A 26,455-nucleotide genomic window follows, 5' to 3' on the forward strand; every position below is an offset into this window, starting at 1 on the left:
TTCTTATCTTAAAAATATACTTTTAATACAACAGCTGCATATAAATATTAAAATATACATTATACAGGTGTACAGTACACTCACACAAAACAAAAAATATTAGGCTTCTATTTGTACGGCACTTCTTGTATTTCTTTTTTTAAATTTTTTGAACTATTTTCTCAAAGGTAACTTACTGACGAAGGACATTAAAGATGAGTTAATGTGTTAACAGATCCGAAGTATTACTGTAGTATCATGATTACTGGGTTACGGAGAGACGGACAGAAAAGAGAAGAAGTATAAGAGTTGCTGTACATTATATGACACGGCGTTGTGGAATGTTTGCTCTTCTTCATTCAACATGTTTTCAGATGGATTTAAAGATATTCGGTCTTCTCTCGTCTCACTTAGGACGAAAACCGGCCCTCCGATCCCGACAGAACCGGCTCACTCGGGTTTTTGGTTAAAGCCACAAAGGTTTGTCTCTCAGCGGCCTCTCGTGTCTCATCATCACAGTTCAGATGTTTCCAAAACAGTTTGTTTCCGGGTCTTTTAAATGACCTTCTGGGTTGTTGTTTTTGTTGAAAGATCACCAGAGATTTTAATATTTCGTTAATTAAAAAAAAAAAACAGATGCTTATCTTTGAATGTAGTGACGAGACACCAGGGGCGCAAACAACACCTGCAAGTCTAAAACTGACACCTCCCTCCATCCAGATGGAGGTTTCCAGGCCAGTGACACAGGAGAGGGGGGGGGGGGGCATCAAGCGAGCGGCAGAGACTCCTCCTCCTCTGTCGCTGTCAGAGCGTGACAGCGGGGTGGAGGTGGCGATGGGATTAAGAGGTCTCGGATAAACTGTTCCGAGGCCCCATCGGCTCTAAGTGCCGTTTCCCCCGGCCTCCTCTGCCCCGGAGGCCCGTCGCCTTTGAAACCGGAGACCCCTCCCCCCCGGGCACCCAGAGGTCAGCGGCGTCCCACCAGTGTCAGCTTACTGATGGGTCTATTCAGCCCGGGCCTCAACGGCGACGGTGGAGAAGGACGGCTCCTCCGTCTCTCCACTCCACTTAGTGTTTTTAATAGAAGAAAGTCCGTCTCTAACAGAAGATGTGGCTCACGGTCAAACGCTGCTGGAGTCGATGCATTTAAAACAGAGTTCTTCATTAGCAGCCCCTCTAGACATTTCAGGAACCTGGTGAGCTGAATCTCTTCTGTCTTTGGGGTTTCAAGCTGTCGCTGACCCACAAAACAGCTGATGTGGATCCAGCTTTCACTAAAAAAAACTCTGTTTACTTCCTTCTGTCTCCGGCAGACGGTGACGCCCGACGAGGAAGTGACTCAGATAAGAGTCGTCCGAGTTTAAGCAAAGTCATTGTCCAAATTAGGTCAGACTTCTGCTGAATTTCAGAGCTGAGAGCATCAGTTCTGTCTTCTTCAAAATCCCAGCGGTGCCTCGGTTACCGAGGCACCGCTAACCCGAGCCGGGTTCCTGGAAAGCGGTCACGTGAAAACCCGACCAGGCTTTCTGGGGTGACATCACACTTATCCGTCTTTGGCATCAGAGCTTAAAAAGCTCAGACCACCACGAGGAAACTTTTCCATCTGGACCACAAGACTACATTTCCCAGGACCACGAGCGAGACCTGAAGGAGGTGAAGAGTTTAAGGTCCGCTGCTCTTTTCCTGATGGGGGCAGGAAATGGAGTTTCCATAGGAGGCGAACGTTGCAGTTCTTTGGAATGCGGCCCAGACGGGAGTCAAGGTTGAAAAAGAGAAAAGGGGGGAATGCTCAGCTAACAGCCGCTCCTCTGAGTCCATGCGCACAGGAACCGGTGCCAGCTACTGTTTCCATGTATAGGCTTTAATCTGAAAGGGAAATGTTTTGGTTGGCTTTTTATTAAACATTTTTGGGCAGAATATGTGATCGGACCCAACGCAGGGTTTGTTTTTCTTCTAAGTAAAGTCAAGTGAAGTCAGCTGGGAGCAGTAGTCATGGGTTCCTTTACCTCAGATCCGGCATAACAACACAGGTCCCTGTGGCTCTGAGCTGCAGGCACTTCAGAAAGGCGTCATTATGCAAACACACGGCCTCTTACAACAGAACATGCCGGTTACTGCCCCCCCCCCCCCCCCCCCCCGCTCACATTTGCATTGCTATTTATTTCTTACAGTAGCACCATACTCAAACAAAACCGAGACCGGTCGGTCACAAAGCGCTGAGCGCCCACGACGAGCCTCTCAATCGATATCTGTCTTCAGACAGAAAGGTTCTTTCTCTCTTTCGGAGGATCTGAAGCGCTCCACCAAGGTGCTTAGTTGCTCTTTCTTACCACAGTGCAATTCAAAGAGTCCTTGACTTTTTTTTTTTAATGTCCAACAACATTTAGAGACCTTGGACAGGTCGGTCTACAGCTTCGGCAAAGACCACAGAAGAAAAGGCAGATTTTTAAAAAATCTCTCATGACCGACGCCCACGACGTGACCGGCGGCAAATACAACAAAATCATAATAAAAAACAACAACGAAACAAATCTTATTTGCTTTCTAGATCTACAAGTGTTATTCTCTCTAGTTGTCGTTGCAATTCAGGAAGGTGCGCTACATAAGTCAGGTCAGGGGGCTGAGGAGAGGGCTCGGGGGGGGGGGGGGGGGAGGCATCGAGGACTCTTTCCCTTTTGTGGGTGAATAATAAAAATGAAGCCGAGCTAGAAGGCCGACCACACAGCAAACCGGCAGTCGCTTCCTGTCTGTCTGTCTCGCTCGGGTCCGTGACAGTAGTGCATTTTGGGTGAATAGAACGTCGTCCTTTTTAACGGACCATGACAACAATCACAAAATATGTCAGTCGCCCCCCCCCCCACGAAACAAAACGATGTGTTAATGGTTGGCAGCATCCGGAGCAGCGAGCGCTTTTGGTGTCTGGAGTGGTTTCAGTATCTTTGGTCAGTTTGAATTAAGGTGCAGTTTCTTTTTCTTTTTTTAGACTTTGCTTACATTTTAATGGGGTGAAGGGGTGTTAAAGAGGGGGGGGGGGGTTAAAGCTCCGAGGACTTTGTTTCCCTTAACAGCTGGACTTGTTGCAGATGTTTCAGATGCCGATGCAGTGCTTCTATAGGAGCCCAGCTAAAAATAAATATATATATATATATATATATATATATATATATATATATTTATTTTTTCCAGGCCTGCGCTCCTCCCACTTCCTTATTTTAAGCACTTCCTTTATCCTCAAATGCCCCCTGTGGCCCCCGCCTCACTACCGGCCCCCCTGCCGACAACTACGACCATCTACAAAAAACAGTGCAATGTCTATTCATAGGCACACTGGGATACAGATACAGCACACAGAGAGGGAGAGAGGAACGCTATATACGCTCATACAGTATGTATATACAAGCACGCACACACACACACACACACACACACACACACACACGGACAGACGGACAGAACACAGAACACAGAGACGTCAGCAGCAGCAGCAGATCTGGCCTGGCGGTGGTTGTGGTGCAGCCTGCAGAGACGGAGCGGTGAAGACGGTTTGGAGGGCCAACAGGAGACGACCAGGAGCAGGGTGGCAATTTACTGCCATTTTGTTTAGGCTACTCCTTCTTCCTCCTCCTCCTCCTCCTCCTCCTCCTCCTCCTCCTCCTCCTTCCTCCTCCTCTTCTTCTTCCCAGCATCTCCACCCTCTTTGCTTATACTCGAGTGTGTACATCGTCGAGAAGCGTGGTCAGTTGGTTGGTGGTGCTGGGAGGGAGGAGGCGTGGAAAGAGACGGGGGAGCGGAGGAGGTTGGGGCAGACGACGGGTGAGTTTAGCCCGCCGCCTCATCACCTCCCTGCGGGGGGGGCTCTTTGCGTTGGTTCGGACCCCCCGCACTGGCCGCCAAAATCCTCTGCACAAAGTCTTTGGTCCGCCCAGCGACTAAAGGACCTTTAAATTGGGACGGTGTGATGGAAAGAAGAGAAAGAGTCCTTAAAAGATGAGGGTCAACGTGGCAGAATATGTCAACTACTTAAATCCTGTTTCTAGATTATATTTTCACTATTAGATAAAATAATAATAAAGCACACTGCTAGGTATTGGAGAGCATAACATATGTCGCTAACACGTTAGCATGAAGCTCCAGACCCTTGTATATTTATCACATAACGGGACAGACTGCACGCATTTCTTTAAGATTTGTGGAGTTGGTCGTGTTTGTGTTGCTCACCGCTGGACTCTCGGAGGATGTCCTCCAGACGTTGGGTCATCCCTCGCTCGTCCGTGTCCTCCTCCTCACTGCTCTCCACCCGCAGTCGGATCACCTCCTTGATCCGCAGCAGAGCTCCCAGCAGGTTCTCTGTGCAGCGAAAAACAACACAGTTACAACTAATACTTTCATCACCTGAAGCCCGATGAAGCAGGTGATGAAAAAAGAACGCCTGCAATGACGTCACTGATTGACAGCTTCAATCCGTATTTCCATTTTTAAATGTTTTTAAACTGCAGCTTGTCCATCAAAGCACTTTGTAAACTCTGTATTCAACAAGAGAAGTCAAAGCTTAATGTCTTAAAGCTGCATTCTCTCTAGTGTCCACCAGGGGGCGACTCCTCTGGTTGTATAGAAGTCTATGAGAAAATGACTCTACTTCTCTCTTGATTTATTACCTCAGTAAACATTGTAAACATGAGTTTATGGTCTCAATCTCTAGTTTCAAGTCTTCTTCAATACAGCATGATGTTCATTTAGTACATTATGGTCCATTTAGATTCAAACAGACCATAAAGCAGGGGATGCTTTAGGGCGGGGCTTACTGTGATTGACAGGTCTCTACCAGAGACGTATACGACGTCTCTACGTCTCTCCTCCTCAGTCCAAATATGGTTACTTCCTGTTCACTGGTTGCAAAAAGTCAAGATGGCGACGGCGAAATCACCGAACTCGAGGCTTCAAAACATCAGCCCACAAACCAACGGGTGACGTCACGATGACTACGTGCACTTCTTCTACTCAGTCTGTGTTTGGGACTAACGTTGAGGTTTCATGGTGGACCAACAGATCAGACTGGGTCTGAACTGGGCAGCTTCCTGGTGTGAATGTGCTTCGATAAGAATCATTGGACCCTTCTGTGATTTTGGCTCCCTGCTCCTGTTCGTGGTCATGTGACCTGGTGGCGCCATGACACCCCTCCTGTTGCCATGACGCCCCTCCTGTCAGCTTCGTCTGGATCGGAATCCTCTTTTGTCTCAGCAGGAAGTGTGTGTGTGTGTGTGTGTGTGAGTGAGTGTGTGTGGTCAAAGGACCACAGTGGATCTGACCATTTCCTTCGACTCTACATCTCACACACACACACACACACACACACACACACACACACTGGCACGATGCCAAAGTCCTACTTGTTTGAAGTTTCCTGTTGAATCTGCTGCTAAGCTTGTAGAGCGTGTTTTTGTTTGGATGCAAATTACAGTGATAGAGAGAGAGAGACAGAGAGAGAAAGAGAGAGAGCAAGAGACAAACAGAGAGAGAGAGAGAGACAGAGAGAGAAAGAGAGAGAGAGAGAAAGAGAGAGAGCAAGAGACAAACAGAGAGAGAGAGAGAGAAAGAGAGAGAGAGACAGAGAGAGAGAAAGAGAGAGAGAGAGAGAGAGAGAAAGAGAGAGCAAGAGACAAACAGAGAGAGAGAGAGAGAGATAGAGAGACAGAGAGAGAGAAAGAGAGAGACAGAGAGAGAGCAAGAGACAAACAGAGAGAGAGAGAGAGACAGAGAGAGAAAGAGAGAGAGAGAGAAAGAGAGAGAGCAAGAGACAAACAGAGAGAGAGAGAGAGAAAGAGAGAGAGAGACAGAGAGAGAGAAAGAGAGAGAGAGAGAGAGAGAAAGAGAGAGAGAAAGAGAGAGCAAGAGACAAACAGAGAGAGAGAGAGAGAGAGAGATAGAGAGACAGAGAGAGAGAAAGAGAGAGACAGAGAGAGAGCAAGAGACAAACAGAGAGAGAGAGAGAGAGATAGAGAGAGAAAGAGAGAGAGAGAGACAGAGAGAGAGAAAGAGAGAAAGAGAGCAAGAGAGAGAGAGAGAGAGATAGTGTGTGTGTTTTGGCTTCCTGCCAGCAAGATGACTTTTTTTTTTTTTGCGTGAGCCACAACTAAAGACTCAATGAATCGCTGGTCCAGCATCAGGAATGACTGGAATGTTCAAACATGTGAGAGGGAAAAAAAAGAGAAGAAAATAGGACAAAGGAAGTTGGATGATGGTTGGGGTTAAAGATGTCGAAACCAAACTGGGGGAGGAGGAGGAGGAGGAAGAGGAACAGGGAGAGGAGGAGGAGGAGGAGGAGGAGGAGGACCGGGCTGACACATTCAGTGTTGATTATCTTGTTACGATCATCTTTCTGCAGTAACATGATTTCTTCGTCTTCAGAGAGAAACGATGTTTCATTTATTACTTGATTTCTCATTCTTCTTATAAAGAGGCTGTTTTTAAATAATTAAATTTAAAAAATAAGTAAATAAATAATACACTTTTAAGTCTAAACCTCCACAGCTGAACACAAGATTATTTCTCTTTAATTTAGGCAAATTCCCACCGAGCCCGTTCCTTCACTGTCAGAATATGTTACTGCAGGGTGAAATGAACAGAAGAAATGTGAGACTTAAAACAACCTTGAGGGAAAGAAGAGCATTAAGTGTCTCAGCGACGGTTTAATTAAAGAGAGTCACGATGGGTCTGGGTGATCAAACACAACGTGTGACGACGTCGTGATGACGTCGTGGTGATCAGAGATCAGGGCTGTCAGGTGGGCTGATACTCACGCTGTTGATACGGGCACTAATGAGAAGTTTAATGTCGTATAATATCACAATATTTAGTAGCAATACCTACTGTCATTTAGTCCCATTTTAGAATAATACGTTATATTACTGGATTATAATCATCTCAGCCAGGACTACGCCTGGGGGGGTCATGTGTTCGGTAGTGCCTGTCTGTCTGACTGTCCATGGCTAATCCTGGCCCGATATTTCGAAGACATTTTTAGGCGACCAAAATCTCACAATTAACTTTAATGAAGTGAAAGAGTTAGAGATGAACTCCCAGACCAGACAACGTCGTGGTAGAGACCTGTCAATCACCGTGTAGCCCCGCCCTAAAGCATCCCCTGCTTTATGGTCTGTTTGACTCTAAATGGACCATAATGTACTAAATGAACATCATGCTGTATTGAAGAAGACTTGAAACTAGAGATTGAGACCATAAACTCATGTTTACAATGTTTACTGAGGTAATAAATCAAGAGAGAAGTAGAGTCATTTTCTCATAGACTTCTATACAACCAGAGGAGTCGCCCCCTGGTGGACATTTACAAAAAGGACTTTGACTAGTCAGTGACGTGTTCATGTGTTCATCACTTTGACGTTGCAGCTGTTGAACGCGTTCAGTCTGCAGTACTGACCGTACTCCTGGTTGAGCCCCCACAGCTTGATCTTGTTGGCTTCGTGCTGGGCCTTCTTCTTCAGCCGGCAGGCTCTGCAAACAGAGTAAAAAAACCAGAGCGCCGTCATTCTCTGGAACGGGAGACTCTTAGTATTCCCGTTCTCCACGTGGTCCCGTTACTGTGTCTGCTGGTTTCACAGCGAGAGCAGCTGGAGAGCGATGAGTGGAGGATTTATTTTCAAACTGTGAGGCAGATTGACTGGAAAAAATCCTGCCCTCATCTCCTCGCCTCCGCTACCACTTGACTCTGAAGGGATACAGCCGGTTTGGTTTGAGAGTATTTGGTGTTTTAAAAAAGAAAAAGGCAGCAGAGCCTGAATCAATCGATGCATGTTAAATATTGATGCCTCTCATGGGGACTATTCTCCGCAGCGTGCAGAGAATTTCTCTTTTCTTGCGGCTGTGAATCAGCTGAATGAAACTTAAGGAAACAAAACCCTTGTGGGCCAAAATACTCCCTCTACTTCTCTGCATGTTGAAATGTTCTTACCACAGTCCCTTCTAAAGAGGATGTGGACAACCATACGACAATTCAGCTGTTCCTAATCACGGCTGGCATGTTCCAACTTGTACCACGTTTTTTTTGAATTTGTTAATGCATTTCCCTACCTTCCCACAAGCCCCTAAACACACCATCAACACAAGAGTTTAGTCGAAACAGCCCCTGCTCGCAATGCGAAACCAAAAATAGCCCCTAAGAACACATGCTGTTCATCGCGATGGCTCACCTACAGCTGCAAATTGATTTAATCGGCGTGCTGAATGAGAACGAGACCAGCGGCTGCCTGGAAGGTAGGAAAAAACACAATTCACCAGATTAAAAAAAAAAGCTTCCGGTGCTTGGAAGGGTTGGGGAAAATGGGCGTCAGTGGTTCGTCTTTTGAAAACCTTGGAGGCGTTTCCAAATACTGCAACACTTTTGAGAATAAAGCGAGTTAATGCAGTTCATTCTGACAAAGAGGATACACAGATTCAGCCATTTTGGAGTTTGTTTTCGTTCAATAAAGACGTTATTATCTCCGCCATGAGAATCATGCGGGTGAGTGACTGTGCACCTCTGCGTCTTTCCACGGCTAATCTGGCTTTCTGCTTGAATAAACTGCATAATGTCTTGGGTGGTCAGTTTAAGCTCAAGGACCTCTTGTGGTTGCGGTGACTTCACACATTTTGAAGCCTTTTATCACCCGTTTTATGCTGCCATTGACTGCCTGCTGACTCCTCACTCACTTCCATTAACCGGCCCCTAGCCAGCGGGGCCGCTAGTGATAACACGGCTCAGTGCGTCGCATGGCTAACGACTAACAGAACTGCTAGTACACATACTGCTGCGTACCTCACGGCTGCTGCTCTGCGGCTCGCTTTCATTGTTTTTGGACGGTGTGTTTGGCTAACAGCTAACCGCTAACATCTTACGGATTTGACAGTACAGTAGTCCTGTAGGTCTGGTCCCTGGGTCAGTGGCCAGCACATGATCTCTCTACCGCTAAGCATCCGCTGGAGGCAAACTAAGAACTCGTTGTTTTCCTCCTACGCAGGTTTGTTTATGACAAGATTGAGACAATCGTAGAATAGTCCCAGCCACCGCTAACTCTGAATTTAACCGTACACTTTACTCTCAATGCTTCTCCTTCTCTTCCATCATCATTCGATCCGATGATGTGATTCCCAGAGTCTCTCTCCTCTTTAAACTGCCTGGTGATAATGTCCTTTCCCCCAAATTCTCCTCCCTCCCACCATCCAGAGATGAACTTTCTATGACCCTCCTCTCCTCGTCTGCCTCCTCAATCCTGCCCTGATTTCCTCCTATTCAGCCTTTCATCCTGCCTCCTTCATCTCGTCTCCTCTGTTGTTTTCCTCTGCTTTCCTCCATCTTTCCTTCATTTATTCCATCCTGCTCACGCCCAAGGTAAACCAATCAACTTAAAAATACACTCATGGCCTACATTTCCCAAATAATTTGTGTTGTGTATATCGTCCCTGGGGACATCTTTTGACTGTTTGCAGTAAGGCTGAGATTTAGAAGGTCATCTCCAGTATGGTACACTGTGTTTCACGGGGGAGGAGTTGAAATCAGAAGCCTCCTGACAAAAAAAAAGGCTGTTTTCTTTAGATTTTCAGATTTTTCATTCAGTCAAATCCTTAAATTCCACTGAGATTAGATGTATTTCTCAATACATTCTTCTCTCTCCATATCCTCCAGGTGAACTACTTGACTGCCCCTCATATTTGAAAACCGATCTTGAAGGCTAAAAGACTGCAGATATACAAAACCACAGAGGCACGCAGAATTCTCATCTATTTCTTTCTGCAAATTATGCACAATCGCTGAAAACCAAACCAAAATGCCCACTCATGCCAGATAAATCGATACGGAGAGTCTCCCCGGGCTCTGACTTGGTGCAGAGGATGTAAGGAGGGCAGTAAGTGGAGTCTGGTACCTGGAGGCCAGCTTGTTCTTCTCCTTGCGGGACCGGGCTCGGGCCACGGCGGGCAGGTCGTTGACCGGGCCCATGCCGTCGATGGCGGCGTTGAGCTTCTGCAGCTGCTCCCCGATGTTGTGGAGCTTCTGGGGGTTTGGTGTCAGGTCGCTGGCGTCTGTCTTGCGGGCTTTGCGGCGCCCTTTTTTGCCTGGACAAAGGACAAAAGAATTCATTCAATACCCGTCTGTAAAAGTCTTTCAATCCACAATCTTTTCAACACCCACAAACACACCAGTGTGCCAAATGTATGCTGTGCAGCCAAACGTCCAAAGAATTCATACTCTGTCACCAATAAATCTTTATAACAGGATAACCAGGCAGCAACCTGAAATGTGAAGCCGATGCTTCATGTGTTAAAGCTGCATTCTCTCTAGTGTCCACCAGGGGGCGACTCCTCTGGTTGTATAGAAGTCTATGAGAAAATGACTCTACTTCTCTCTTGATTTATTACCTCAGTAAACATCGTAAACATGAGTTTATGGTCTCAATCTCTAGTTTCAAGTCTTCTTCAATACAGCATGATGTTCATTTAGTACATTATGGTCCATTTAGAGTCAAACAGACCATAAAGCAGGGGATGCTTTAGGGCGGAACTTACTGTGATTGACAGTTGTCCGTGTTACAACTTTAACCCTTTCACAGTGTTTTCAATTCCGGAAAGTTAAGCTTAACATTTTGGTCGCCTTTTGTTTACAGCGTTCGACTGTACTTAGCTTCACCCTCTGGTGTCACTTCTGGTTGCAAAAAAAACAAGATGGCGACGGCCAAAATGCCAAATTAAAGGCTTCAAAACCGTAGTCCGTAAACCAATGGGTGACGTCACGATGACTACGTTCACTTCTATATTCTTGCACATGTACTTATAGTCTATGGGGATAAGACATCTAGATTGTCTTCAATTTGATGAAATTGTCCAGCTAAACAAATGGCATCATAGTTTTTAGAAGTAGCAGTTAAATGTATATATATATATACAGTATATATATATATAAAATATAGGACAATCCTAAATGTTATTTGTGAGGCAGTAGATAGTGGATTCTTCTGAAGAACAAAGGCTGCCAAGCTGCTGCACAGTTCACTTAGCAGGGAAGCGTTGAAAAATTCAGATTTTGACATGAAAGTTGTATGTAGGGCACATGCCTGAGGGTCCAGATCCGATTTATCTCACATGAGAGAAAAGAAATGGGACACTTTCAGCTGCAGTGTGAATATCGTGTGAATATATTTTTTTAATTTCTCCTCATTCAGTGGATCTTCACCTCTATGTGATCGGTGCTGCAACTAACAATGAATCCATCAATTATCTTTTCCTTTTTGATTGAACTATTAATGGTCTCGTCGTTGCAGTAACATGGTAGTGAACCGGTCAGTGTTGCGGTGTTCTCACCCTCTCGGCGGTACAGCGTGCTGGGTAGAGTGCTGGAGCTCCAGGACAGAGACCAGTGGACGTCTCCGCCTAGTTTCTTCTTCGTGGCCGACTCTCGGGCTCGTCGGTACTCCCAGAAACAGCGACGCTTCGCCGGACGCTCGCCCGGCTGGCTCGCCGGCTCGGCTTCCACCTCTGAAGGGAAACGACAAGAATTGTGAATTTGTGCGTCGATACAAATGCGGTAAAAGGCTTCGCAGCTGTGTCACACATCTTCAAGCAACACATTTCAGTGGAGCCGACTTTTATGAAAAATAGATTTTTTTTTGAACAACCAACGAGGGGGAAAACATGACCTGGTCATCAATTTAGAATCAGAAATGGTTTATTGGCAAGTACGTTACACATACAAGGAATCTGGCTTGGGGATTGGTGCATAACGATAAACACAGTGCAGTAGTATAAGGCATCATTTAAAAATAGAAAATGTGAAAATGTACAATAAAATATGGTAAACAAATGAGGGTACGTTAAGACAAGTATGTTCATTATGAAACAGGATTAAAGTCTCCAGCCGTGTTAGCCGTCCTACGAGTCTCAAAAGGATTCAATCGATACAAAAATAACTTCTTTGATCACCACAAGTGGATCAAAAATGTAAAGTTTAACTTAAGCGTGGAGCGAAGTTATTCGTCACATGTTCAGGGACTTGCTCAGCGGTCCTCACTCGTTTTGGCCAGAGGGGTGAGGAAAGGTGAGAAGAAAGGTAATCATTAAGATTTATCATCTAAGGAATGTGAACCACAGTATTGGACACATTTGGTATTAAGAGCCCAGCAGAGTTATTGCAGCTACGAAATGATCAGAATTCACCCTCTGGGAACCACGAACGTCTGAAACCAAGTTTCACAGCAACCTATTAAATAGTGGTTTAGGGTATTTCCCTCCGGTGTTGACCCACCAGAGACACATCACCACTAAAGTCCTCAAAAGGTTTCACGGTCAGTAGGAGGCGTGTGACGATATGAACATTATCACAGTTATCCAGGCCAAAATAATTGCGATCCACGATCTTTGGTACCCATCTACCCAGCATCGGTGATATTGGTGACAAGAGGTGCCTGCGCACCAAAGATTATTAAAAGACAATAGCCACCCAGCCACAGCCTGGTTCTGGCAAGAGATAAAGTATCAGCTGCCGTTCCACCAGATCCCAGAGCAGCTTCTTTCCTCAGGCTGTGAGACTCCTAGATTCATCCTCCACCCTCCACGTATTATGTAGTTTTGTTTTATGTTGCAAAATGGGACTACATATATTTTTTTATATAACATTGTGTTCTTTCTTACATAAATCCTGTATTTATTCTCTGAGGATCTATGTTTCACTTCTCTACCGTGACCGCAAACAACTTTTCCAAGTCGTTTGGGATGAGTTTCACAATAATGGCAATTCACCACAATCAACTTATTGTGAAGTTTTATTTATTCATTCGTGTTTTAAACCTCGATACAATCGTTCCACTGTGAGACACACGGCGCTGAATCACAAGGAACTTTGTGTATACAAGTGACTGAACTTCTGAACCATCTTTAACCTCGGATTGACCTGTAGTTATAATAATAATAATAAAACATTTCACAACATCTCCTCTCAGTTGCACCACAGAGAATCTCTCTGGTGCAACTTTTTAGTTTCATTTGCTGTAGTTGTTGTGATTCTAGCAAACACAACTTCCGTTCAACATTAATTTTTTGGCCTGCATATTCAGTGTCTCTAAAGGTTCCTCATTATTGTGTCAACATATATTTTATAATCAAAGAAATATATACATTTTTGAGCGTAATCTGGTCACCTGATCACAGAGAGGCAATGATTCAAAAACAGAATCAATACTCCAGGATGTGTTATTGATATATCATGAAGAAAAACAGAGCACGGACAACAATGCCAGCCATGTATAAGATATTTAATTGATGGAAGAGAAATACCCTGCCTGTTAATATGACTGACGGGTATTAATGTTTACCTGGTATGACATCACGCTGTGAACCCTAATCCTCAAACACACGCTGTATGTCCCGATGACAAAGCCACCGCCGCTACGTGCATGTGTGCCACAAACGTCACAGGAGATTAGCCTCAGGCGTGCAGAGCCATGCATAACGGCATCATAAATAATACAACGCGCCAAGCTCCCAAACAGCCGGAGAGAGAGAGAAAGAGAGAGAGAGAGAGAGAGAGAGAGAGAGAGAGAGAGAGAGAGAGAGAGAGAGAGAGAGAGACGTGTCTTTCAAGATCCACCGGAGCTCAGCTAGAAAATACATTCATACAAAACACGCTGGAAAATAATGAAAACATTCATTCCTAGCGGGATTAAATCAGACTGAAAGTTAATAAAACGTGAAGTCTGATCCTCGCCATTAGCCAGGGCTATCACACACACACACACACACACACACACACACACACACACACACACACACACACACACACACACACACACACACACACACACACACACACACACACACACACACACACACACACACACACACACACACACACACGGCTTATGTAACATCATGTCGTCTGATCCTGTCTGCATATAGCGCCATTGTCTGCACTCTCCCCTCAACTCAATCTCTCTCTCCACTGACCTTTGTTTTATATATGATTAAACATAAAACACACCCACACACCCACACACACACACACACACAATGCTCCTCGCACACTGCAACAACAATAGAGAGCGACAAATGGCGTCTTGCGACCGTGGAAATGTGACCCGGGTTGCTCCTTGAGAGCGAGCCAAGCGACCTCTCCGTTACGTCGAATTGTTTATATACGACGGCGGGGACGATCAGAGACGGAGAAGAGGGCCGGGGAAGAGATGGTAATCTGAAGGGAAGTGGCTTCAACACGTTATCAAATACACATGTTTGTGTTTGCAGTCTGGACGTGAAGTCACCTCTGACATGCAAGACCTTTTTTAGCTTCTTGTGTTCAACAAGATTCAGGTCATTGATGTGGAGCAGCGCTGCTTCAAAGGCCTACAAAATAAATACTTCTACCAAGAAGGTGTTTGTTTGTCGTCTGTATGTTGATTAGAATAATATCTTAAAGAATGATTCAATCATCCATCCATCATTTCATTCCTCGAGTGGATTTAGCTCCCAAAAAACGAGATCCTACACTTCCCATAATGCAACTCAATACAATTTGTCTTCAAATTGCATTGTAATTAAAAATGCAATGCTCTTTTAAAGGGTGAACTTGCCTCACTATGCTATTGTTATCATTATATCAGCGGTCATAACATGGTTATTATATTTGGGATAATATATCGTCCGACAAAAGCAGTTATCATAACTAATCATGGTTTCTGACATTCACTTCCTGTTTCCTAAGTGGGCGTGGTCAACGCGTGTTTGTGACGAACGTAGTGTGGACGGATGAAAGCAGATTTACAGGATGTGTTTATTTAGATATTCAGTCAGCTAACAGCAATATTTAGCATTATGAAAATCAGTTCACGGGGGCGGTAGTTGCCAGAGAGAAAAGGGTTCAATTTTCTCCTGATTTTTAAGAAAAATGGGTCCAATATTTACAAAGAATCTGTCGTAATTGTTGTTTTTGTTCTGTATAATGATAAATCATGTGACCTTCAGCACAGGAAGGCTGATAAAAAGGTTTAATTTAATATCTTTTTTAAGCATTAATGATCAACTCTCTACTCAAACAGCTGCTTCTGAACACCTTTAAGCTCTAAGGCCTTTACACACCGAGGCTGAATGTTCTTCACGTGAACTCTCAGTAGTTCACAGAATATCACGCAGTGAAACACTGAAAACCTTTGGCCGTTAATCCCACGTGACACAAGATACAGTAAACTCAGAGACGACGTCTCCTTTCTGAATCATTCAAACGATTGATCAAACGTGAAAATAGCTGCAGGTTGAAGTGATCGGGGGGGTTCTGCTGTGAGCCCACGATGCTTGTGAAGGAGAGATAAGTGAGGTGTTACGAAATAATGAGGCAGCAGCTGAATGTAGCTGCGTGTTTGCTTTTTGAAGCTGCTTCAGTTCCACTGTAAACGGTTGTTTAACAATCTGAACCAACTTTCATACCTTATTATATATATTGAACACGCTTTAACCCAGATGGTCTCTGAACGAACACACGAGGAGACTCCGACTCCCTCAGAAGCTTCATAACAGCAACAAACTGCAGCCACTGCAGCGGTATGTTGTCCGGGAATTATACCCGCAGCTTTGGGTATTTAATGCGCCGCTGCTCAGCCAACCCGAGTCGCACCAGGCGGTCTGAGGTCTGAGGTCTCGTCTGGACCTGGATCAGTCTGGACCTGGATTAGACTGAGATGTTCTCGACCACACAGACGAACAGAAAAGCAGGAACTCACCACATTCAGTTTCTGAGGAGCTGGAGAGTTCGGCCTCCGCCGCCGTCTCCTCCGCTCCTTCGTCGTCGTCGTCCTCCTCCTCTTCTTCTTCCTCCTCCTCCTCCTCTTTCTGCTCCTCCTCCTCCTCGGCATCTAGCTCATTCTTGGCCTGGCTCTCCTCCTGCTGCGCCTCCTCCCCGACCCTCACCCCCTCCGTCTGGGTGTTGTGAACGGGTCCCACCTCCTCCTCCTGGCTCAGGGAGTAGTTGTGCTCCTCGCTGCAGTGCTCCAACGCCAAACCCGCCGCCGCCGCCGCCTCCTCCTCCTCCTCTTCCTGGCCCACTTGATACACCTCCACTGTGCGCTCCCTCGGCGCCCCCCCATCCTGTCCTCTTCCCGCCGCACAGAGCGCCCTCTCCGTTGTCGTTGCCACAGGTGCCGGGTGTCTCTCCTCCTCCTCCTCTTCCTCCCCCTCTTCCTCTTCCCGGCTCCTCCCCCAGCGGCCCATCAGGACGGCCTCCTCCGAGCCGGCCAGCAGCTCCCCGCCCACACCGAGGTGGCCCAGCTTGGTGTATCGGGCCATCTCGTCCAGCGCCGACACGTCCCAGCGCTCCGGGTGCAGCTCTTCGCCGAGGCCGCCGTCGTCCACCAGGTCGCTTAGCAACTCAAAAGGCCGTTTCCTAGGCGATGCCGGGGAGCCCAGCATGAGGAGCACGCTCTAAAAAAAAGGGAACAGACACATCCTTAAATATGACATCGCTCACCATGTGACGGCTTAACGTCTTTACTAACATGCATCATAAATAACCCTATTTTTTAAATTATTATTATTATTATTATTAATAATAATATTTATTATTAATAATAATAATAAGTATTATTATTAATAATAATAATAAATATTATTAATAATAATAATATTTATTATTAATAATAATAATAAATATTATTAATAATAATAATATTTATTATTATTAATAATAATAAATATTATTAATAATGATGATATTTATTATTATTAATAATAATATTTATTATTAATAATAATAATAATAATAATAATAATAACAGACATATTCAAAACATAAACTAGTGTCACTAGTGACAACACAAAGGCTCAGTAGTCCGAACCAAAGACAGCAAAACTTTATTACTCAATTTAAACGTTGACAAAGACAGACCGCTCTTTCTGTTCTTACCTTTCACAATAAAAGCCCTGCACATATAGTCAATCAAATATCTTACAGTAGTTCAGGCTAATCAACAGTTTAACTGCTCTGGGTAAACTGCAAGAATCTATTTGAACATTTTACTGAGAAGTTGTTGCACTTTTTCAATAAAACTTTTGAGAGAGTACAGTTGTTCTCTGCAACATACTCGCTAACGAAAAATTTGTATTTATGCGTTTATTTTGTCAAGCCCCTGGTGTGTAAAGGCCTTTCACTATAACATAGAGATTGGTGTGTGTGTATATATAATCAGTAGACAGGCAAAGACAAAACCAGTTCCCCGTCATAAAGGGTTATAAGACAACTTAAAGTGGTGAAAACATTCTAAATATAGCGTAAACTTAAACTCATATGGTCTCAAATACATCCACAACAGCACTTTGCTTGTCTGTTTCTCAAACTTGGGCTGTGTCGAGGAACCTTTGTTTCTTCATAATACATTTAATACTAGACTTGTTTCTTTACAGGGTTTGTATAAAGGTAATAAAGTAGTCCTCACTCGAGTTACACTCGTTGCGTTTTTGATTCCTCACAGTTCATTTAGTTTGTTCGCCCTCTGGTGTTCCGGAGAATAACGCAGCTCATAGAGTATAAACGCCTCCGTTCACATTCGGAGCTTGCGTGTCACGTGACTCACGAAGTTTGCCGTCTCTCACCTGGTCGTACTCAGTCCTGCCCCCTTGTGGCGACATGGCCAGAGGATAGGGGCTCAGCAGACCCCTGTGTCCTCCGTAGGCCTCGCCAAACGCAGGCTCCATCCCATTCATACCCGGCTGTGAGAGAGGGAGGAAAAAACGCAGAAGAGTGAGAACAGGAAAAAGAGGAGTAAGCGTGAGGAGCGACATGCAGAGGTTCCTACTTTACCTGAGGCATGCCCGAGGCAGGAAGGTGTCAAGGTCGCGGTCACGGCGTCGGCTCAAGTGAGTTCTGCTGCATGAAAACAAAAAAAAACACAAAACGGCATTCAGGTCTGAGAGAAATGAAGCAGGAGACGGGAGAGGAGGAAGAGGAAGAGGAAGAGGAGGAGAGGATGTATTTTACCGAAGGTCGAGAGTTGAGAGGGTCAAAAGGGGGTGGAGCTCCGTTCACATGTCGCAGCCTAGAGGGAGTAAGTAGAGGAGGGAAGGAGTCAGACATCGGCTCCAGGAGCCTTGTTACTTGCCCAAAACAGAAAATATAGGACTAATAATAAATAAATGAAATCAACATGAGATGTCAAAGATTCTAAATGTTGTCCTTTCCCTTTGTTGCCGTCATCGATGGAGGTTATTTGTATTTTAAAAAAACACACAATTCAAAGGATTGAGAAAGTTTTCATCATGTCTTATATTTACTGCTTAGAGCTGATGTTAGGAAGTCAAACGAGTCATAATTCCATCTCTAATATCTATTTCATATTGCTGTGAAAACATCAACAACAGAGGCCACAATGCAACTTATAGAGCAATGAAACAGAGAAAGTAAACAGCGAGTTAAAGCACAGAGATGTGCGAGGATGTCGTGTGTCTTGAGTTTGAAGCTCGAGATTTTAGTTTACGACACGTCGTCATCGCCAATTCAGTTTGTTGGATCTTTTCTTTTCTAATTTCTCCTCCGTCCTTACTGTGTCTTCCTTAATATAACACACTTTATTAAACAGAAAACATTTCACAGAAGTTTACTGTGATGATTTTTCTTTTATTCTGTGTTCATGAAGTAAAACATAAAAGGTAACGGAGCTCTTTAGTGTCCGCTCAGCCATTATTGTTGCTTATTTATCTGGCTAGTTTTTCTTCTATTAATACATATTTTCATGCAACATGAATAAAAAAGCCATGCTGCTGCTGCTGCCATAAATGTAGGACACATCAACAATGAGCATTTAAAATAGCAAGCGCAGAAGCTTTTAAGTGCTACATAAAGGTTGCATTTCACTGTGTAGAGCAGTGAGCAGTATTCATGTCACATTTGTAGATGATTATGTGGATAATTACCGTTATTTCAGCACTATGTGCTGATGATGCATCAAAAATAACTTTGAGCTAAACATTTCTCAAGAGGCCCAAAATCATCTCACTGGTTACATCAAACCTCAATAAAAACACATTAATGTCCAATCAGGAGAGGCAGGAGGCTAATATTTAGAAGGCTAAACATTAGCACCAGTCCTCCAGCTAACTGGAATATGCTAAGCTAGCCAGGTCAGCCGAGTGACAAGTTGAATTTAGCAGCATGAGCGTGTTTCATGACCATTGTTGTGCACGAACAAAGAAAAGAGAAGTCATTACTGTGCACTGCTACACGGTTGTATTTTATTGTCGACAAATGTGTTAGTCCGTCTCTCAAAACAGGTCATAACAACATTAAAAAAAGCTCAGTAATACTCTTAAACAGCTGGGCAATGTAGTTTTTTAAGTGACTCAAACGGAAGAAAATAGTGCATTTGTCGGGGACTATTTTCTGCGGCGGATTAATCCATATTTGCTGCTCAAGTGAGTATTTGTGGCAGCAGGACGGATGTGTGTGTGTGTGTGTGTGTGTGTGTGTGTGTGTGTGAGAGAGATTGAGTTAGAATAAACGAAAGTGTGTGTGTTTGTGTGATTGAGTCAGAATAAACGAAAGTGTGTGTGTGTGTGATTGAGTCAGAATAAACGAAAGTGTATGTGTGTGTTCATGGTGATGAAGGAACAACAGTGAGGCCCATTGATGTGTTTTTAGACAATGATGGAGCTCTACAGAGAGCTGCAGGAATGAGTCCTACAAACCCAGAAATGATTCAGCATTTTTTTGCGCTTCCTGTCTGGAAGTCAACGGGTTGACTGAATGTGTTTTTGGTTAGATGTCTGAAATCAGGTCTGTGGTTAACATGCTGAAGAGATTTTAACATTTTGTTGTACGATATAAAATAGGTCAGTAAATACGCTACATGTGACCATGGTGGAGTTCCTTTGTAGCCTAACGTTAGCTTTGTAGCCTAACGTTAGCTTTGTATCCTAATGTTTGCTTTGTGGCCTAACGTTAAACGTTTGCGTTGCGGCCTAACGTTTGCGTTGCGGCCTAACGTTTGCGTTGCGGCCTAACGTTTGCGTTGCGGCCTAACGTTTGCGTTGCGGCCTAACGTTTGCATTGCGGCCTAACGTTTGCGTTGAGGCCTAACGTTTGCATTGTGGCCTAACGTTTGCGTTGTGGCCTAGCGTTTGCTTTGTGGCCTAACGTTTGCGTTGTGGCCTAACGTTTGCGTTGAGGCCTAACGTTTGCGTTGTGGCCTAACGTTTGCGTTGTGGCCTAGCGTTTGCTTTGTGGCCTAGCGTTAAACGTTTGCGTTGTGGCCTAACGTTAAACGTTTGCGTTGTGGCCTAACGTTAAACGTTTGCGTTGTGGCCTAACGTTAAACGTTTGCGTTGCGGCCTAACGTTTGCGTTGCGGCCTAACTTAACGTTTGCGTTGCGGACTAACGTTAGCTTTGTAGCCTAACGTTTGCTTTGTAGCCTAACGTTTGCGTTGTGGCCTAACGTATTCACGCAACAATCCAAAATCCAATTGAAAAATCCAATTGGCTTTTTGTCGAGGGAACCAGCACGATGCTAACTTCCTGCTGGACTAAAAAAAACCGACATCCCTGGATCTCTCTATGGTGACGGAGGACGGGCTGCTCACACAGCGCTTGTAGCTACACCTACGACAAAGGAATGCACTGTAATTCGTAGATATCCCAACAAATCGGATTTGTACGTCATCCACGTGATCGTAAAAACAGGAAGTATGAAGACCACACAAAACACACACATGACGTGTGGAAGTGGAGGTCAATGGGTCTTTTTACCCAGGAGACGGCTGTTCGGCCCCCCCGAGTGAAACGAGAAGTCAACGTTGATTTATTTGTCACATAACTTTCCACTTTCAGAGTGATTTTAACCTAAAATCATGATATTTTCCTAAACAAAGTTGTTTGTTGTGGGACTGAAGTTTATTTTGAAAAACACTGTATGCAGGTAACAGAAGGAAAAATGAGGAAGAACTTAAAGATATTATTTAAGATACTTTGCATGAGGAAAAACAAACTATCAGGCTTTTATACAAACACAATACCTCTCATGTTTTCATGGCATTTCCTGACAAAAACAAAAACAGAGAATATGGCCAGTCTTGTCCTCTTTAACCCAGCTAGCTTTGTCCTCTAAAGAGCTGCTTCTTCGACTCCACCCAATACGGTGAAACTCCACCAATGAGATCTTTTTGTTGTAATGTTTGTGTAACCAAAACACCTCCCGATTCTCCATTAGAGAGACGGAGAGGCCACAGTGCAAACTCCCGATCACACCGAGCTCCTTTCAGAGCGGGGACATGATGAAACACCCAGCAACACTAACACTAACACTAACACACACACACACACACACACACACACACACACACACACACACACACACACACACACACACACACACACACACACACACACACACACACACACACACACACACACACACACACACACACACACACACACACACACACACACAGCATTAACAATGCAGACCTACTGTTCAGCACCTGTAGAAAGAAAAGCCAGAAGAAAAGCGGCTCACACTGACCCGTAATGCGTTCTTTGCAGACTTGACCTCGGTCGCACAAAGAATGAGGAAGTGAGGATTGGCTGGGTGGTTGTGACACTGCCTTGGCATGCCACATGGAAAACTGGTATTTGGCACACAGAGCGAGCCAAGCTAGCAACACGCTGTGTGCACAAGCACTTGTCAGACACGTACAGAGCTTTAGATATATATATAATAATACAATATATATACTTTAGATAACAAGCGGCTGGAACCAATGGAATAATCCCAGCAAGCTACGAATTTACATCTTTTATGGTAGAGTGCTGAGAGGAAGCTCTGAGACATAAAACACGGTTTACACTGCGATGGAGTACGGTCATATATCATATTACTATAGATTATGCTATGCTATATTACCCTCATATTATGTTTTATATCCCACTATATTATGTTCATGTGTGGCACTGTTTTATTACACTATGTAAAGGGAAGTAACGATCATTTTCGTTGTCGGTTAATCTGTCGATATATTTTCTTGATTAGTTGTTTCGTTTATAAAGTGGTCAAAAAAAATGTCAATCGGTGTTTTCGTAAACCTTAGACGACGTCCTCAAATGTCATATTTTGTCCAACAACTCAAAGATGAATCGGTTTACTGTCGCGTTTGACGAAAGAAACCAGAAAATGTTCACATTTCAGAGGCTGGAATCTGAGAATTTGGACGACCGATTGATCCGATTATCGAAATAGTAGCAGATTCATTCACAGCTAATCATTGCCAATCTAATTATGAACCAAATCATGTTAACGCAGACAAACACTAAGTATCATAACTTAGCAGATCTTTACAACACGATTATCGTGGTCATAATAATTCACGATAAAGTTTTTTTATTGCGATATCTATAGAAAATTTGTAAGTAAAATGAATTTGTATTTTTTGTGTGTTCTGTCCCTTTTTTTGTGTAAATTAATTACAATCAAAGTATGAGAGTAGGGACAAGGAGAGAGTCTGTAACTACTAAAGTGTGATTTAAGAGGAGCTGGATTATTTACACAATATCAATATTTAAGTCTGTAAATATCACGGTTATCGTAAATACCGCTACATGACTTTGCAGCTCCGTATGCACGTGTGTCTTTATTTTATATACTTTGTTTTTCTAAACTTGTCTCTGTGCATCTGTACTCATCTCTTCCCTCCTCCGGGATCAATAAAGACTCTTCTTATCTTATCAGACACCGTCCTGTCAGAGAAGGAGCCTGGTTTGTTTGTCTCCTTTTACTTCAAACAGGAGCCGAACATTCATCTTGGGTCGCGTATCCGCCACCATTTCCTCTAATCTGACGTTATCCGACTACTGCGCTGGCTGTAGTTCTTACAAACCGATGCACACACACACACCCCCCCCCCCCCAACACACACACACACACAGATTCTTATTTATATTTGTTCATATACTCCGGCTCATATAGGAGCCTTTCGGGCAATAACAATCCTGCAATTGTGTGTTGGTTCAACATATGCTCGGTCCAAAGGTCTCCACGCTCATAAACACACACCCACCCACACACACAAACACAGGCAGAGTTCAGCGTAAGGCGACGGGGGAAAACAAAAAGGAAATTGCTTCATCTCCAGAAACCCACCGCGGGCCAATAAACACCAATATAAGCGTTGGCTTTACGTTCACACAACGACCCATTTAGCTCTCTGTAAACAAGACTCTGCAAGCAGCGTGGATGCCGACACCACCGTGTGCTTATGTAACAACTACTGCGAACACGTACTGACAAAACAAGCTGTGTGTGTGTGTTTACATCCTCAGTGTGGTGGGATTATGGTTTGTGTGCTACCGTTTGTGCACAGCTGAATTTACTTTCACTTCTACGCACCGATTCCACATTTGAATGCCTTCTCGACCTCACAATAACTTCATGTCCAACCATGAATATACTTAAATGTTCTTACAACTGACCCCAGTAGTGGTGTGTTAGCGATGCACAACGGGCCATTATCATCTACGCTGTGTGTGCATAACAAATGCTAAATAGCAATGACCCCCATGTGCTTGTAACAGCTGGTTATGTAACGCAGGGCATTAGAAATGAATGTGTCATGAAGTAATACCACAACAACAGCAGCTAAAGATGATCGTAGGTGAATCTGACTTCTCAATCTATTCACTTTCTGTTCAGTAAACTGCAAAAAATACTTTTTTTAAATGGGCATCGATGACTTTAAATTGCTTGTTTTGTCAAACCAACGTACTAAAAATCTAAATATATTCAGTTTAGTGTCACGTAAGACAAAGAAAAGCAGCAGATCCTCACAGCCGAGGAGCTGTTTGGCATTTAGAAATAGTCCACTATCAAAAATAATCACAGATTAGTTTGTGTTTGTGGTAAAAAAACATGACTTTTAAGGTATTATTTGTGATATGATGTCACCATTAGTCTGTTTTTATACTTTATCATTGATACTCTGATGTGTTTGTAGTTTTTTAGTATTTCCATAGTATCAGCACTGAGTGAAAACTTGTGTTTATAAAGTAACTTTCAAAATAAAGGTACACTAGAAGCTGATTCCTGTGGCAAATGAGAGAGGATGCAAGTCATGCTGACTGTGGACCATGAGGTGAAATATAGAGCGCGAGCATGTCTGACCAGACAATGAACCTTAAAACAGCTGGAGGCAAGAAACAACAACAACAACAACAACAACAACAACAAACCGTCCAGTGTGATAGAAGACACGACCGTTACGGATGGATGGAAGTTTTACGCACGGAGAGACGAGAGAGTGAACCGGAGGAAGGAGTCCGTAGAGAGGCTGCGATGGCGGACAGTGTGCCCGAAAAACAGCGAGGATGAGACGGGGAGGGGGGTGAGGGGGGGAGAGAGAGGCGGTCTGTCTGGGAGGCCAATTTGCCAAATTAAAGCTCCCAAAAAAAAAAATCTGCGTGGCGGACAAAGCTCCGTCTCGCTTTGGGAAATATCTCCCCTAATTAAAGACAATAAACTTCAACCACAGCGGAGACAAAATAGAGAACAACCACCATCATCACCACCAGCACGACCTGGACGCTCTCTCCTCGCCGTGTCCTTGGAGCTCCGTGACGGTGCTGCATGTGTCCACACACAGCTGGACGGAACAACAGCAGCACACAGAGAGCCAGACGAGAGGAGACGGTGCCACATCCACGGTGGCACCGTCTCCTCTCTTCTGGCTCTGCAAAGATCCCAATCCATGCATTTTATTTTACTTTGAAATAAAGCATAATCCCCATACCCACCACACGTCACGCGTCGCGGAGTATCCAGAGCCGAGACAACAGGGATCCTTTCAGCGCAAGACAACAATACAAAAAAAAAATGGGGCGCAGCTGGCAGTGCCACCGGATGTCCAATATTAATTGTTAATAACGGTCGATGTCTGCGCACGTGGCTCTCTGCTTCACCGTTCGACGACTCCGGCAGGTGTATAATGTCTTTGTTTTTGTTGTTTTTTGTTTTTGTTAAATATTAAAGTTGACACGAGGGAAATAAATCACAGGACAAGTTTTGGCTGGTGGTGGTAGCGTCACAGGTTTAGGTTACAAGTTACTCTCGGTGCAACATTTCGGGGTTATTATCATAAATAATAAAAAATAAAAACTGCAAAAGTTTGCGACGGGAGAAAACACACACACACACACACACACACACACACACAGTGAGCGATTTGAATACACTAGATATACGAAATAATAAGGTAAATATATGCCAAAAAAATAAATGTGTATATCGTATAAATGTAAGCAGGCACCCGTATTAAAACATACACGATGCATATGTTGTTGAATAATGTTTCCTGTGATTAAGCTTCAGATATAAAGCATTCAAAAACACTTCCCAAATATCAAGTGTGCCCGTGCACGCTGCCTACTGTATCTAAATCCATGTGAAAGAAGCCATTTTTTATCATAGAAGGTCGTTTAAAGACTACACATATATGTCTCTTCTTACGGTGATAACACGACAATGAACTTCACGGGTCGGTAAACTTATAATAAACGCGCATTTGTATTTGGGTGTCGTATACACGCGCAGAACGCCAGCGAGACGGGGCTTTTTTAAAATGATTATTATTTATTTATTTGTTACCTTTTATCTCGTGTCCTCTGATGTCCTCTCTTTTTTGGAGTTAAGGCTCCTCTCCGGACCGGGGTAGTAAAAAATAAATAAAAATGTCGGCCTCTCGGCCTCTCCGGATGATATTATTATCACGCGCACCATCCACAGCAGGCACGAGACGGAGAGCCCCGCGTGGAGCAGCAGCGGCCGCTCAGCCACAAAATATCCCGGTTTCACCTCCACAGCCGCGTGCATGCAGGAAGTTAGTTCAGTCCGTCCTACATGGCGGATAAAAGATGGTTGTAAATCCCCCCCCTCTCTCTCTCTCTCTCTCTCTCTCTCTCTCTCTCTTCCTCCATTGGAGCAGAAGCTCACTGTTTTGGAAGCTAAATCATTTATTATTAAAGTTTTAAACTCTGTACATGTACAGTTACCCCCCCCCCCCCCCCTCTCGCTGTTTTAACATGGTATCGTCCGTAGTGCTTCACAAACAAACCCCGCTGGTCAAAACACTTTTTTTTAGGGGACAAGAAGACAAGAAGAGACGTAAACGTAAAGAGAGAGCGAGATGGAGGGCGTGCGCGAGGTGTTAGGTGCCCTTTGTTGTTGTTGTTATTGTTGTTGTTGTTAGCTACATGTTTTGGACCGTTAAAGGCACAGAAAAGCAGTTGAGAGTGACTGACCTGATCGAAACGGGAAGTGTGTCAGCTGTAAAAACAGTCGCAGCTCTCAGCGGAGGCTTGAGGGGGCATTTGAGTTCACGAATAATCCCGTAAACGAAACTGTTCAACGTCGAGAGATTTAGGTCGCACCACACTTCCGGCAACTGGTTTCAAAATAAAGGTCGCTTGAAATTTTGAATTTT

The 26,455-nt window shown here is 44.2% G+C and overlaps 1 protein-coding gene across 6 annotated transcripts; it reads right to left on the minus strand.

Annotated features, from left to right (window-relative positions):
* On the minus strand, positions 1-26,400 carry LOC142940088 (uncharacterized). Of its 6 annotated transcripts, none has more exons than XM_076082981.1 (12): positions 26,274-26,380; positions 25,621-25,868; positions 17,978-18,035; positions 17,801-17,863; positions 17,593-17,709; positions 15,729-16,425; positions 11,326-11,499; positions 9,894-10,083; positions 8,184-8,240; positions 7,415-7,488; positions 4,198-4,326; positions 1-3,917 (listed from the first exon to the last, which is right to left on the minus strand). In XM_076082981.1, the coding sequence occupies exons 4-12, from the start codon at positions 17,807-17,809 to the stop codon at positions 3,799-3,801; spliced, it is 1,566 nt and encodes a 521-aa protein (XP_075939096.1). In that variant the 5' UTR covers positions 17,810-17,863; positions 17,978-18,035; positions 25,621-25,868; positions 26,274-26,380; the 3' UTR covers positions 1-3,798. The 6 variants fall into 6 exon arrangements, with proteins under 6 accessions (XP_075939096.1, XP_075939094.1, XP_075939097.1 ...); XM_076082979.1 differs by having other exon boundaries at positions 17,801-17,866; positions 26,274-26,379; XM_076082982.1 differs by lacking the exon at positions 25,621-25,868 and having other exon boundaries at positions 26,274-26,400.
* Between the last annotated feature and the right edge of the window lie 55 nt (positions 26,401-26,455).

The sequence above is a fragment of the Anarhichas minor genome, unplaced genomic scaffold, assembly GCF_050575085.1.
Source record: "Anarhichas minor isolate MPS153535 unplaced genomic scaffold, ASM5057508v1 ptg000114l, whole genome shotgun sequence".
Taxonomy (NCBI): Eukaryota; Metazoa; Chordata; class Actinopteri; order Perciformes; family Anarhichadidae; genus Anarhichas; species Anarhichas minor.